We start from the raw sequence: 15,509 nt of genomic DNA, 5'->3' as shown, positions 1-15,509 counted from the left end.
GCCGCCCAATCAGCCCTTTCGGCCTCCCAAGAGACCGTGCGCCGATCTAGAGTTTTTTGACAAAGAAAGCGGCGTTAGCTACGTCGAAACGAGCGTTATCGATAAGAACGGCGTCGAAATGGCGTCGTGGCAGTACGCGGCGCCGACTTTCTATTCCATGGGACGAGTCATTCACGGTAGGCAAGGCGGGTTTTATCGTTTTGTCGTTAGAGCGTACAATTTTGCGGGTCGACGCACCGAAGCGACGTCGAACGGAACCGTGGTAGACACGACGTATCCTTTCCTTGAAGACCTGATTGAGTACGACTACGATGGTCCGAACAGGAGAGATATCGACTATCTAGAAAAACCCGACGTCGCGTTGGGTGTGAGCTGGTTCGCTCACGAAGACGTGACCGAAATTGTCGCTCGAGACTGGGCGATCGGTTCTTATAGCGGTGGAACCGATTTGCTCGACTTCACCTCGCCCACGGGCACCAACTCGACTCATCATCGCTTGTCTAGCCTGTCCCTGGGCCACTCCTACTATGCGACGGTACGAATCACCAACTCAGCCGGCCTTCGAACTGTCCTCACGACGGACGGATTTTTAGTTGACTATCGACCGCCGTCCGAAGGATACGTTCAGGACGGCTGGAACACTTACGACATCGACTACCAAACGACGGGTACGACCGCGTGGTGCCTGTGGCGGTGGATCGACGATTGCGAGTCCGGAATCGCGGAACTCCTCGTCGGCGTCAGTGAAAAAGAAGCCGCCGATCCGATGTCATACGTAAACGTGTCGCGACTTGCCGATAGGGCAATTATCAGGGATCTCGACTTGCTGTCCGGGAAGCACGTCTACGTTTGTAATGTGAAGGCGATTGACTTCGTCGGCTATTCCTCCGTTTCCACTTCGAACGGATTTGTCGTCGTAACGTCGCCGCCGATCTGCTCCGGAAGCGTTTACGACGGGGAATCGGGCGAAGCGGATATCACGTCGCTGAGCGACGTATTTGTCGCACGCTGGGATCCATGCTACGACGAAGGAACAGCAGTCGAAGAATACCTGCTAGGAATAGCGATCGACTCAGCGGGGGAAGCGTTCGCTTATCCGTTCCAAAGCTTTGGAAATCTTCTGATGGGCAGATATCAAAATGTCGCGTTGAATCAGAGTTCTACCTACTATGCCGTCGTTCGCGTCGTCAATTCTGCCGGACTAACGACGACGTTTGCGTCGGACGGTGTACAAATCGACGCGACGCCTCCAGTTTGCTCGCATATCGGCGACGGGCCAAACGGCGACGTCGACTTCGAGACGACGCCGCGCTTCGCCGCCGTGAACTGGAATTGCTTCGAGGACGTCACTCGCATCGTGAATGCGAGTTGGACTATGGGCGTGTATCGGTACGACGACAGCGTTTTCGCTGTGTCCGTCGACGCGTACGCATTTGAAGGGAGCACGAACACTATCGTGCTTCCAGACGGAATCAAGTTCTATTCCGCTCTCGTTCTGATCAATGAAGTCGGTCTTCGCTCGGTGTACGTGACGGATGGGTTTCTGGTTGATACTAGTCCGCCTACCGTCAATTACGTCTACGATGGCTTGGACGTTGGACTCGATGCCGAGTATCAGGCAACGGTAGTTGACATTTCCGCTAACTGGCTTATTAGCGACGTCCAGAGCGGCGTAAGTCAATACGTCGTCGTCGTATCGCCGCCTCCCGTCGAAGGCGACGATCAAACCGAAGTCGTCGGACAGAGCGAAGTTACCATGCCAGTAGTCTTGAATCAAGGCAGCGTTTACTCTATAGGCCTTCGCTACTACACGGACATCGGAAGCCTTCACGTCACTTGGGACTCTTTTATTGACAACGAGACGAGTATTGTGGAGTATTACGTATGCGTCGGTGGGAGCGTATCCAAATGCGATATCTTACCTTCGACTTATGTCGGGCTCACGCTCTACTACGACGTCGATTCGAACATTTTCACGCCGGGAAACAAAAGCTACGTCACCGTTACGGCGATCAATAGCGTCGGTCTAGTCGGGCACGCGTCGTCGGATGAAATTGTCGTAGATCGCTCGGCTCCCGTCGCTGGACGAATCGAAGTGGCGGGAGGAAAACTCGTCAGCTCTCTGGACCCGTTTGTTGTTCGCTGGAGTGATTTCTACGACAATGAGAGCCGTATTGACTTTTACGAATGGTCTCTATGCCTCGAGGACGTCGACGAGTGCGCTGTGTCCTTGGAAAACGTGCGCAAGTTTACGGAAGTGACGAAGAACGGTATCGACGGTCTTTTAGACGGCCGATGCTACGTTGCTCGCGTCGTAGCGCACAATAATGCCGGCCTCTTAACTCAAAGCGAATCCAAATGCGTCGTTTTCGACTCGACGCCACCAGAAGCGAAAGGAAAACTTCTCTTCGTTGCCGAAAACACCGAGGAATCGAGTCAACGAATGAGTGTCAGTCTCAAATGGGAGCCTATTCTCGATCGCGAGAGCTTCGTGCATTCACTGCGTCTCTGCGTCCTGCGAACGCAAACCAAAGCGTGCGACGAGACGATTTCCGTTACGCCGACGACGTCGTCCGAAATTTCTCTACGACTTCGTCTCGATCGAAACGAAACTTACTACGCCTCTCTAACAGCGACGAACGGCGTCTTACTCGAGTCGATCCTTATTTCCAGCTCTTTGAAATTTTATTCGACGGCGCCCCGCGACTGCCGCACCGTCGTGGATGGATCCGAGCAGTTTGGGCGGTCTTACCAGGCGTCGACGACTTCTGTGTCGTCGAACTGGTTCGGTTTTAGCGGTAGTATCGTCGATTATCGCTGGGGCGTTGGCACGACGCCTCACGACGCCGACGTCTTGCCGTTTGCTGACGTAGGACGTCGAACGAGCGCTTTCGCGGCGGGAATTCGTCTCGAGCCCGGCAAAGTCTTCTACAATTTGGTAGAAGCCACCAATCGATTTGGCGAGACGTTTCTTGTTGCGTCGAGCGGCTTTACGGTCGACGACACGGCGCCTGTGATCGATGTCGTTCGCCTTGGAAGACGAGGCGACGTTTACGGACCCTACGAAGCGTGGACGGGAACGATTACATTCTTCTGGAGCGTTGACGGCGACAAAGAATCGGGCATCGAGTCGACGACGTGGTCGTTCTGTGCAAACCATTCATGTGCAGTAACCAACGTCGTCGTCCGCAACGCGACGTCTGTTAGCACGAGTCTCGCCGTTGCTCTGGGCGCGTGCTACTACGCGGAAGTTAGCGTGAAGAACGGAGCCGGTCTTGCTTCGGCGGCTCGATCTCAATGCACAGTATTTGACGATTCGCCGCCTGAAGGCGGCGTGGTTATTGACGGCAACGGCTCACGGGACAGGCAATATCAGTCGTCCACGTCGCGAATGTCGTTTCATTGGTCCGATTTTTACGATCCCGAGTCGTCGGTAAGCCGCTACTCTCACTGTATTGGAAGCAGCCCTTTCGGCCACGACGTCCGCGCGTGCCACGATGTGTCCAACGCCACGCTGAAGACGACAGTCGGGGGGCTTAAACTCGAACACGGTCGCACCTATTTCGCGACCGTTTACGCCGTTAACAGAGCCGGTTTGAGCCGTCCCGTGTGCTCGAGCGGCGTCGTCGTCGACGTCACGCCGCCCGTCGCAGGCCCCGTCTTGGACGGCGCGACGCGACCGGACATCGACTATTCGAACAGCAGTTCCACCGTTTTGGCAAGTTGGGATCAATTCGACGATCTCAGTCCGATTAGCAATTGTTCGTGGTGGGCAGGAAGTAGGAAGTACCATTCGAACATCGTTCCTCGGACTGGTATAGAACTCTCTACCCGAGCATCGTCCACTGGACACTCCATCCCCTCTGGTTGGCACGTTTTCGTTAGCGTCGCCTGTGCAAATAGCGCCGGAATGACAACGACAGCGCACTCCAATGGGTATATCGTGGACACGACGCCGCCGACAGTCGGCTCGGCTCGCTTTACTTTGTCCGGTCATCCGGCTCCAAGTTATCTTTCGGACGTCGCCAGTTTGGCGCTGTCGTGGGTAGGATTCTACGAGAACGAAACGAGTCTTTCTCACTACAGTTTTGCTCTCATGGTAACAGGAAAGTTGGGAAAGACGACCGAGGACTTCATCAGCACTGGACTCTTGAGTGACGTTTCGTTAGAAGGAACCGGTCTTGTTGTCGGGCTCCCCTATAAGGCCAAAGTTCGCGCCTACAATTTGGTGGGACTCCATTCGCAAGTCAAGACTAAAACACACATCATTGTCGATCGATCGATGCCCGAAACGGGTCAAGTTGCCGATGGCACAGGCGTAGAAAAGGACGTGAACTTTCAGTCGAACTCTACGCATTTATCCGCTCATTGGATGGGCTTTTTGGATCCCCAAAGCGGTATCCGAGATTATGAGGCCTGCTACGGATACGATAATGCAAACACAACTTTGGGGTGCCAAAGAGCCGATTCGAAGAATTTATACGTCGACTTTTACGGGGTTCATTTGCTACACGGATCTAGATATACCGTGACCGTGTATGCCGTCAATCGCGTTAATCTGACGAGCGTGCCTTCGCGTTCAAACGGGGTACTGATCGATCTAACGCCTCCTTCTGCGGGCGAAGTCTACGACGCCATCGATTTTGCGGACATCAATTATCAGACGAGTCCCACCGTCTTTTCCGTCAGCTGGACAGATTTTGTTGACGAAGAAAGCGACGTCGAATATTACACGTGGAAAGCGAATGTCAACATGACGTATTACCATATGACGTATATCAGCGAGCGAAACGTTGGCCTATCGATGCACGCCATTGCTTCCGGCCACGTACTTCCGTCGGGAACGCACGTCGTGTCGATCGTCAAGGCGATCAACAGAGCCGGCCTCGAAACCGAAGTGCAATCCGACGGTGTCACGGTCGACTTAACGAGACCGCTTGGCGGAATCGTTTACGATGGTCGTCCTGACGACGGAAACGACAAAGACTATTTTGCCACGCAAAGTCTCGTTTCCGCATACTGGACCGGCTTCATCGATCCCGAAAGCGGTATAGCTGGATACAGTTACGCCGTTTTCGAGCACTCGTTCGACGAGTCGACGAATTCGTGGTCGCTAGGCGTCGTCGTCGCGACGATGGTGAATTTAACCGAGTTTCACAATTTCACAATTGCCGTAGACGGCGGAATGAAGCCGGGCTATCGATACACGGTCGCCGTGATGGGGCACAACGGCGCGGGACTCACCGTTACGGTGACTTCGGACGGGTTCCGATACGTTCCGAACGATTTGTGTTTCGCCGTCGATTCACGTCGAGCCTCGCGCGATCTCTATCAGCTTTCGGGCACTATCGAGCTCGACGAGCCGGCACGCGTTCTCTGCCCGTCGAACTATTCGTCGAACGATTCGTCGAATATTCTGACGCCTTCGACTCACTTTGAATTCACCGTTTTGAGGGAGAATGCGTCGCAGGGCAATGGGACGGAAAACAATAGCACGGTCATGGTGGAAATAATGAATTCGACGGACATTGGCAAGTTCGTTTCGCCGCGTTCGCCCTGCTGCCGCGAAATTGGTGCGCTGCCCGTCTCCTACGTCACTCCTCACATGTCTTACAAGCTCCTCAATTTTGACGTCAAATCGACATCAAAATTGATTTCTTCAAGACGAATGGCGCTCGCCGACGCTCGTTCCCTAGCGTTCATGAAAATATCGGACACGTCGCAGAAACGGACGTTTTTGACCAACTCCACTTCGACCGACGCGCCTCGCCTTTATGTCTCGGGTGACGAAACGGTTGCGATAGTTTACAGCGATCGTTTTCTTCTCGTTGACTCATCTGGAGAATTCGACGTGAGCATGAAAGGTTACGTTACGGTCGAGAATGTCTGTCAATCGGTGCTGTTGAGCGGCGCGACGACCGGAACGTTTTGCAGTGTCGTGTCCTTGGAAAATAGCTGGGCGAGTGCAGCGGTTAACGTTCACTGCGGTGACAAGGACTATGTGGTATTTGGCGTTATGAGCCCTTCGGGTAACGGCTTGGAATTGACGTGGACTTTCTTGCAGACGCTAGTCACTAAATCCAGCACGTGCGGCTTCGAAATGTCCTCGGACGAGTTTGGCAACGTCCTCTTCAAAGATAGTGCGACTTTATCTTTGTTCAATTGCCAAATGAACGACCAGTGTTCTAGTATCGCCGACCGCGATCTGGGAGATATTCTATCGGCGAAATTGCTTCCTAAGACTAACGTGATTGTTGTCTTGCACGGAAGTCGAAGCATCGCGTTTTACTCCTTCGACTTTGGGCTCATCTGCGAAACCGTTCAGCTAGAGAGTCCTCTTCTCAACTTCATGGAAGTAGACCAATATTCCTTTTCAAATGACACTCAAGTGCTCACCATCGGATCTAATCACCTTTACGTCACTCTATTTCAGAATTCATTCGTAAACGTCGGAGGCTGTCAGCAAATAGGCGGCGTTGAACTGACATCCGACTATCTTCCCCATACGGTTAGCATCAAGGACGAAATGATCGCCTTTGGCTCGCCGGACGCTAACGATGATCATCTGCGTATGCATCTCGCCGCCTATTGCAACGCAGGCAACGAGCGAAATCGCAAGAGCGTCGATTCCTTCGTGCTCGAATGCTATCCGTGCGACAACAAGCGTAGCTCGGGCGGTGGTCACGACGACTGCACGCGCTGCTTTGAAACTCATTGTTTTTTTGTCCATCAGGCGACGATCGACGTTGTATCGCCGCGTCTTGATCTCGAAAGCGGCGCCAAGTACACGATCGAAGTGGCCGCTACGAACGAAGCCGACAAAGAGACGACCGTCTCATCTCAACGAATTGTCGTAGATTTTACGCCGCCCGTCGTTGGTCTCGTTCACAACGGCGATAATCAGTCGGACATCGTGTACGCCGGCTCGACCGATTATGTCCTCGTCGTGAGCTGGAGCAGTTTCTACGACACAGAGTCCGAAATTATGGCGTATCTTTGGTGCGTCGGGTCGTCGCCGGGCGAGTGCGACATGTCGCCCATGAAAGAAGTCGCCGGCAACGTCACTCAAGTCGTCTGTGACGCGTGCATTGGAAAGTTTGTCGACGGAGTGACTTATTTCTCCACGGTCGTCGCCGTTAATTGGGCCCTTCGCAATTCGTCCAACTCGTCTCTTGGCCTTCTGATCGACTTGACGCCACCTGTGATCGGTTTCGTGCGCGAAGGCGACAGCGGATCAGTTGACTTGGATTTTCAAATGGCGACGACGTATCTCAAGGCGAACTGGGCTGCCGACGACTTTGAGAGCGGCATATATGAGTACAACGTCGTCGTCGTTCCGGGAAATTTCCGCGCCGCCGCCGGTAATCAGACCGAGTGGATATTCAATCATAGATAGAGGAGAAGGGGGGATTGGAAGCTCCCGTCGTCACGTGACTTTTTTATGCAGACTTCTCTGACCCCATGCGTGACTCACTTTTGTCCCGGATAATCGTCGTGAAGGCGCGGAAATCAGCCCCACGCTGACTCAAAAGCACTTTTTCTGCGTTAATTTGTGTTTGGATTTGCGTGAGAAAGTATGTTAGTGTAATAAAATACGGCGTTACTGAGCGACTACGCGAATTTAGCGCCGATACCGTTTCGTACCAGCGACTGGCTTTCCTAACGACTTTCTACCGATCTCTTGTGTCGAGTAGGGTTTGAAAATGATATAGAAAAGCACAATGAATGTGGTTAGACCGTAGCGAGAGCTCCGTCCCTAGTTTGCAGCGATTTCGCAACTCTCCGCCACTCGCGTTATCGTACCGATTACGAGCGAATGCTAGTTTGCAGCTGCTTGCAGGCTATTGCAACTAAAAGTGTGGTCTTTTTTGTATAGCAGAAACAGCCGAGTTTGGTGCTAAGCCATCGGGCAGCTGCACAATCGCGTGCCAAACACAGAGACTTCCTTTTGTGCATGGGGGAGCGCCTTTGCATAGAACCCGCAGCATTTCGACTACAGTACTTGATAATAGAATGCTATTCTTCTAGGCAATGCCGCGACGTCTTTCTCTGACGCGTCGAAAAGAGAATACAGCAAGGTGTCGAATAAGAAGTCTTTTGTAGTAGACAGTGTTTAGCCGCTTTATATTGCTCAAGCCACGATGCTGCTAGGGAAAACCCTCTGGCGTTAACCCACAGCTGGACGATTTCTCTCAAAAGGACGGATCGCTGATTTGGATCGTCGAAATGCGCTGACAAGCTTTCCCACTGCCGATTGACTTCCTCGTTGTCGCAGACACTGCTAACAACGTCGACCTCATCGCCGCCCATCACTCGCCTAGGAAGACGTGTTCGTACGACTTCCTCCACGCTCCGAAATAGGTTGTAGGCTGCGTCATTGACTTGAAAAAGCCCTCCTTTGTTTATCTTCTGAAGCCACACAGTTGTGTAGCATTCATAATCTTCTGCCTCCTCAACCAATAACTCACTGTCACTTTTCTGACTAAGAGCTTTAAGACATCGAACAATACATTGGCTCTTGGCATCCTTTTTCTTTGCGTGCTTCCCAATGAGCTTGAAGGGAATAAATCCACAAGCAAATCGTAGAGCGTTCTCTTCATCTACGGAGAGGACAGGTCGTTTCAGTGGCTCTTGCTGGTGCTCCATCTCCTTCTCTTCCATCCTGCTGGCATTGCTTCCGCTTGAAGTGATCAGATGCTGGATGTGAAGTTGAAGCAGGCTCTCAAATATCCGCCTGTTTACACATTGCGACAAGAGAGGATCGCTGAAGGGTAAGCCAAGAGAGAAGTATAGGCACGCCCACGAATCGCTCAGCTCCGCCAAAGAGGACTTATAAAAGGCTACTTGAGCTTGCTCGCAAATCGAAGACTGTCTTGATCCTTTTTTTAGAGCAGGGAGACGTTGAGCAAGTTCGCCTGTAAGCTTCTCGGCGAATAATTCGAAGACTTCGCTCTCAGACGATGCGAGAAGAAATCGAAGATCCTTCTGCACCTGCTGATGGCGAGGCGACAAAGTTGAACTGATTTCCGACTGAAGAAGACCGCGAAAAGCATCCCTAACTACCTCCATCTAGAATGAGTCGCGCCTAGAGTCAAGCACTTGTCACGTGACGACGGGAGCTTCCAATCCCCCCTTCTCCTCTATCTATGATTCAATAATGTGACGCTGACATATGACCAAAGTTATCACGTGGAGCTTGTCGTCACAAACGGTGCTCAACTGACTTCGAGTAGGTCGAGCGACGGCGTCGTAATCAGCGACAAAAATGCGGCCGTTATCGACGACGGTTTGCCTGTGTCTTTGTATACGAACGACATCAGTATTAATCTCCAACAGCCACCTTTTCCGCCGCCTGAGAAGACGGAGCCGCGGGAAGAAGGGGGTCCCGGTCGGACGACGGGTGTTCTTGAAATTTCGGCAAATGCCTTTTCCGACGGAACAGACGTGGAAGTGTTTGAATTAATATTTGAAGGTTCTTCTCTTCCGTCTGGTGTTATTGACCCGTCTCAGAAACCACCTCCGGGAGTAAGATAACGCTAACCTAAACATAAGTCTGAATGAAAAAGTAACTTCCATATTTTAGCTAACTTACGCCGATTTCTCGGCGTATTTGCTGGTGTCGTCGACGTGGATCGAAACTAGCCCATCTCCGATGTTCCGCGTGAGTGTCAATACAGCCGATTTTGCAAGGCAAAACGAAAGCCCCGTTTTGGTTTGGGTCTATTTCTGGAAGAACGGCGGCTGGGAATTTTTAGACCAAACGGTTGAAAATACGAACGAAGAAACAACCATCTCAGTAGAAACAAAAGGCCTAGTGAAAGACGGCGTTCAAGCGGTACTTTACTACAATTTCAGCGGCGATCATGCGTTTGCTGTGAGCAACGCTAACGCGTACGGCGAAATCGGTCAAAACAGTCTGACCATTCCCGTGCTGCGAACGCGGGGAAGAGCGAGTGGAATGCCTTTGCATTGGGAATTGATCCCTACCCAAGGCTTCTTCTCGTCCCTTCCTCGGAGGGGCGTTATTTTCTTTGACAAGATGGAAAGTGTTCGTGTTGTCCGTCTCGGCGTTAGATCGGCGAAGGGTGCCACTTTTGCCAGTGCAAAGTTTCGAATTTTCGCGGGCCAAAGTCATCCAAGTGTTAAAACGGGACAAGATGTGACGTCTATAACGCTTTTCGCTTCCAACCGATTCCCGTACGGTGTCGTCCAATTCTTGCAGCAACCTAGTCAACCAATTATTCTATCGGAGAAGACCAAGACTGTCTTTCTCTCGGTCGGTCGCTTCCGCTCCCACCCCAGATACAAAAACCTACCGGTAACGTTTAGAACGAGAATCGAAGACCAGAATGGTAACGTGGTAAGTGGTCAAATAGAAACGTCTCGAGACGTCTGGCAAATCTTCGGAAAGGAGCCGACTCTGATTGATTTTACCGTAGTCGATGACGATATTCCCGAGCTGAATACGACGTACAATATTGTCATTTACTCTGCGTCGCCCCACGCCGTTCCCGGAGTAAACTCGAAATTCCAAGTATTAGTTGAAGAGAACGACTCTCCGTACGGCGTTATTGACTTCGGATCAAGTGGGACTGTTTCCTTTGAGGAAGACGAGGATACTATCAATATACCCGTACGACGTTCGCGGGGACTTCACGGTTGCGTTACGGCGTTTTGGACGATTAGACAAAGAATCCCAGCCTATAGATCGTCTGTTCAGCCTGGAAATAGCAACCTCAAACTGCCTGATAGCTTTGCCATTCGTTTTAGTGAAAACGAGACGACGTCAAACATTAAAATTCGAACTGTTGCTGATTCTTCTTCTCAGGTTGAGAAAGTTTACGAAGTCGTTTTAACGGAAGCGAGAAACAAATCTCGACTCGGAAATCATACTTCGTATGAAATCCGAATCATTCCTAAGAATCATCACGCTCCCGCTTTTCCCGCGGCCAGAGCTCTGGCTGTGATTGACGACGCCGGCGTCATTAAGGATTTTGACTCAGTTTATCAGGCGTCTGCTCGCGATCCAGATCTCGGATTGAACGGTCTCGTGCGCTACAAAATAACGGGCGGGAGTTGCGCTTTTTTGCGCATCGACGCAAATAATGGGACAATTTTCTTCTTCGGTGCGTTGTACGACCGCCTAAAGGAATCCTCGTTGTCTTGCCATGTTGATGTTTCGGCGGAAGACTCGGGTGACCGTAAGCTCCACGGCGCAATGCGCATTGACGTGAAAGTGAAGTACGATTTCACTTGCCCGCCTGGAACTTACTCCAGCTCGGGTCATCTTCCGTGTAAGCCATGCGAAGAAAACACCTACCAATCTTCGTTTGGCTCGAAAACGTGCGTTAAATGTCCTCCTGGGACATTCGTCGTCAAAAAGGGTGCCTTTTCAGCCAATAATTGTAAAAGTGAGATTTTTAAATTCCGTTTGATTAAGAAATTTAGTTCCTCTTGTCTTTTTACAGAACCTTGCCGTCCAGGACACTTTTCAAAAAGCGATGGATTAGAAGAATGCACTCCTTGTTCGAGAGGAACGTTTCAGAGTCAGCCAGGAATGATTTCCTGCGATAGATGTCCTTCCAAAACGACTACGAAACAACCGGGTTCCATTGACGGCAGCTACTGCCTTGGTTTGTAAATTATTTGATATTCACAACACGTCGATCTATTGATTTTTTTAATTTTTAGGTGACAAGGACGGCGATGGCAATCCTGATTTAACCGACAACTGTTTGCTCGATCCCAACCCCGATCAGAACGACTTCGATTCCGACGGTCGTGGCGACGCGTGCGACTGCATTCCGCCGAGACGGCCCAACAATCCTTGCTTTCTCGACGAATCGGCGCTGTGCCGGCAGCAAAATAAAACTTTCGATTGCTGGTGTTCATTTGGTCGGGGCGGAAGACGTTGCGAAAAGGAAGCGGACGAATGCGATGGCCATCTCTGTGTCGATGGATCGACCTGCATTGATTTATTAGGAATGTACAAGTGTTCGTGTCCGTCCGGTGCGTGGGGATTTCACTGCGGATACGAGGAGCCTCTTCGGTTTAGTGTGGCGGAAAATGCCTCGCTCGGATATCGCGTGGCTCGTATCACGTCCGAAAAAGACGACTGGGATAAGTTTACCACTCAGGCGTTTCGTCACGCGATTATCTCGGGAAACGACGCAGGCTGGTTTCGCGTGGACAAAGACGCGGGTGATCTTTTAGTATCAGGCGATATAGACAGGGAGTCGAGCTCTTCTGTCACTCTCACGATCGCCATCAGTGAGCATCGGCGACAGAGAAGTCGATTTGCGAGTCGTTCTACAAGCGTTAGCGTTCTCGTGGACATTCTGGATGTAAACGACAATGCGCCGCAGTTTCTTGACGGTGGATGGTACAGTGAAGGCGCTCTTGCAGAGGGAGCGATAAAAGGTACCATTATTGGAAGAATTCGAGCGACCGATCCAGATGACGGACCGAATGGGGAAATAAGATATTTCAATAAGGAGCTGGACGAAAACAACTCGCATTTTTTCGTTGATGAAATATCTGGCGTTGTTGCTTTGAAAACGTCGTGGTGGTGGCGGCAGAGTGAGAGGCGGTATGTTCTTCTTTCTTTCGTAGCGATGGATCGAGGAAATCCGCCCCGAGAAACGTCTCTTACAGTTCACATTTGCCGTTTCGGCTTTGCAGGAAAGACATGTGAAAAAGGTACGAGTCTATACTTGAATTTACGTAGGTCTAATTTTTTTTAACAGAATTGCTGTGCCATGCCGGCCAGTGCAGTTCGTGTGGAAACGGAGTTCGCGAACCTGGCGAATCTTGCGACGACGGCAACAATGATGATTTGGACGGATGCGGAGGTCAATGCGTCTTGGAGGAATTTTTTGACTGTGACAATAACATGGGCGAGAGGACGAAGTGTCGTCACTACGCAGTGAATGTGAATGGCAAAGCGAAATCTATGCTCGATCACTTCATTTGGTATTCGAGAATATCAGATTACGTGTTTATAGCCGAGCCGAAAGTGGTTGATCAAGGCCATATTGGAAGCAAGGTTTGGGGGGATTTCGTCTTATTTTGTAATGTATATTTCCGTTTTACAGGATTGGAAGTATATTGAATTCACGATGCCTGGTTCGAGTGAAAGTGAAGAGGTTAGTTAGAATTTTAGTTCCTAGTGTATCTTACAGGCAATTCAATCGGCAATACAGGTTCTGCTTGCTTGGGGAGAAGCCGTTGAGGTGCTCAAACGATTCACGGTACATGAAGCCAATGCTATACTTTCGAGCGTAACCGTTCACGCAAACAAATCCAAGTAAAGCTGTTTTCTTCTGGAGCACTCGAAAGGGAATTTGATGTGTTTTTATTATTTGTTAGCACGAGGCTACTTATAGAGCGAAAGTTGCCTGTTAACTTGAAAGACGTTATTCTGCTAGTTGCTTATAAACATCACGGGATGCCAGATTATTTGCCAAGGTATGAGACTTATATACATTTAATTAAACAAAAGTCTGACGAAATTGCTGTTGAATCATAGGATCATGCATATGGTGGTCACAGACAGAAATGGGGCAAAGTCGCCTACAGTAAGTATCCAGGTTACGTTCGTTGGAACAAATAGCCACGCACCAACACTGAAAGTGTCTCGTAAGTGGGAGACTGTACCAGTATCTAATGCTTACTTATCTTATCACGTGCTAAACAGAGCAACTTGCGCATTTCACAGAAAATTCCGCCGAAGCGGTGAATATAACTAATGGATTTCTTTCTCTAACTGATCCAGATCACGTCTTGTACGAGTTGTATAAACAGGGCGCTTAAAACTTTAAGTCTGACGCTCACGTTTAGCTATCCTATTCAATGGGCAAGAATAATTCTATCTTGCCTCCAGTGCGGCGAAGAACGCCTTTTTATTAAGAAGTCTTATGATGGAATCAATGTATCTGTAAGCATTTTAATTGGTAAAGTTTCGTCGGAGTTTACTGACGCGTTCTTAATCCAAGTACTTCAATTTCAACGGCACTTACTTCCTGAAAGGCAACGCTTCGACGGAAGTTTACAGAGACCTTCTCAATAACGTTTCCTACTTAAACTGGTACGTCGTTTTTTTTCTCTGTACACTTAGTTGCTCCTAGGAACGATTTCTTTTCAGGGCCAAGGAGCCAAGGAGGCCCCTTAATCGAAGCGTAACCTTTGTCGTGAGCGATGGAGTTCACACGTCTACTGCCCTGGCAAAGTAAGTGCGATTTTGTGACATTATAAATTTTGTTATAGAAGTCTTTTCGTGCATACAGAATCGTCATTACTAACGTGAACGACAACCCCTTCATTCTGATCAACGGTGGTGAGAAAGCAGGAAAAGTGTCCTTTGAGGAGGGCCAGGATTTTGTCAGCTTGACAAATCAAGTGCAAATTTTTGACGAGGACGAAGGAGATTTCATTACGAAGTAATTTTTTTTTCTTGTAACAAATAGAATAGCATTCAAAACTGTTTAGAGCTACTGTGGCCCTTGATTCAAAGGACTTGGACAGTTTCCTTTGGTACAACGCCACGATTTTTCCGTCTGGTCTTACGGCGAAATACAATGGTTCTCGGAGAACTTTGGTTGGTCTACAAGTGTATTCTTCACGTACTCTTTCGAATCTTATTTTTCAGACGATTGAGGGAAAGAACACTCGAAACGTTTACAGTCGTGCTCTCGTCTCCGTCCAGTTTTACAATCAGCTGTCCTCACCTGCATTGGTTCCTTCTCACAAACGGTACATTTCGAAGTCATTCCTAGTAACTGAGAACCAATCTCCTAGCGTAACTATTTCCATAGGCTTGTAGCGATGGCAGTAGAAGACCAAGAAGCTGTCAGCGACATCGTCATTATTGAAGTTAGCCCTCTATTCAAAGTTCAACAACTCGTTGCTCATTATTATTTTAACAATTAATTAAAGGTAAACGTTATCGGAGTGAACGATCGTCCAATCGTACGATTTGGTGGCGATCGCGAAAGCTACGCATCGAATTCAATTCATCTAGTGCGCAGGCGAATCTACACGAGCTCTCCCAAAGGGACGGGCGTTTTCCCCCGCGATCTGATCGTTAACGACGTGGACAGTCCCAACTTAGCTGGGGCTTCTCTCCTTCTTTTTGGACACTTAGAAAATCAAGCTTCAGACTATCTTAGAGTGGATCAAGGTCTCCTGCAGCGAACTAACGTTACATTCGTCACTTCTTCGGCTCCCTTCAAAAAACTGTCGTTCACAGGAACCGCCCCAGTAGCAATTTACGAAAAGGCAATTAGTTTTGAAACAAATTGCTTCTGTCTAATCTTTCTTTGCAGATTCTTCGATCAGTCCATTTTGTTTATCACTCGACCCAACATGGTGAACATCCGCACGTGATAATAAAGGCGTCTGTCGTCGACGACCAGGGCTCCTTCAGCGACACCGTTTTCGTGCTCATGCAAATTCCCTGACTTGATATCTAAAAGGCGAAACCGTATTGGGATTCTTGGGAAAGTATGCGT

General features: G+C 49.8%; 1 protein-coding gene across 1 annotated transcript; it reads left to right on the top strand.

The window, feature by feature from the left end:
• The first annotated feature begins 13,118 nt into the window (after nt 1–13,118).
• Nucleotides 13,119–14,928, top strand: LOC136194877 (uncharacterized). Its single transcript, XM_065984126.1, has 12 exons — nt 13,119–13,145; nt 13,182–13,306; nt 13,369–13,467; nt 13,529–13,638; nt 13,697–13,784; nt 13,840–13,936; nt 13,995–14,086; nt 14,144–14,227; nt 14,286–14,438; nt 14,488–14,596; nt 14,648–14,751; nt 14,814–14,928. Exons 1-12 carry the CDS (start codon nt 13,119–13,121, stop codon nt 14,926–14,928), a joined length of 1,203 nt encoding a protein of 400 aa, XP_065840198.1.
• Nucleotides 14,929–15,509: the final 581 nt, after the last annotated feature.

Source organism: Oscarella lobularis, chromosome 13 (assembly GCF_947507565.1).
Source record: "Oscarella lobularis chromosome 13, ooOscLobu1.1, whole genome shotgun sequence".
NCBI lineage: Eukaryota > Metazoa > Porifera > Homoscleromorpha > Homosclerophorida > Oscarellidae > Oscarella > Oscarella lobularis.
Note: the sequence above shows the minus strand (reverse complement) of the source record. Positions and strands in the feature narration are given on the sequence as shown.

Coding starts and splice junctions, on each gene's coding strand:
- LOC136194877 (XM_065984126.1), top strand. CDS start 13,119: ATGCCTGGTTCGAGTGAAAGTGAAGAG. Junction 13,937..13,994: donor ATGATGGAATCAATGTATCT/GTAAGCATTTTA, acceptor TCTTAATCCAAG/TACTTCAATTTCAACGGCAC. Junction 14,439..14,487: donor GAAGGAGATTTCATTACGAA/GTAATTTTTTTT, acceptor AAAACTGTTTAG/AGCTACTGTGGCCCTTGATT.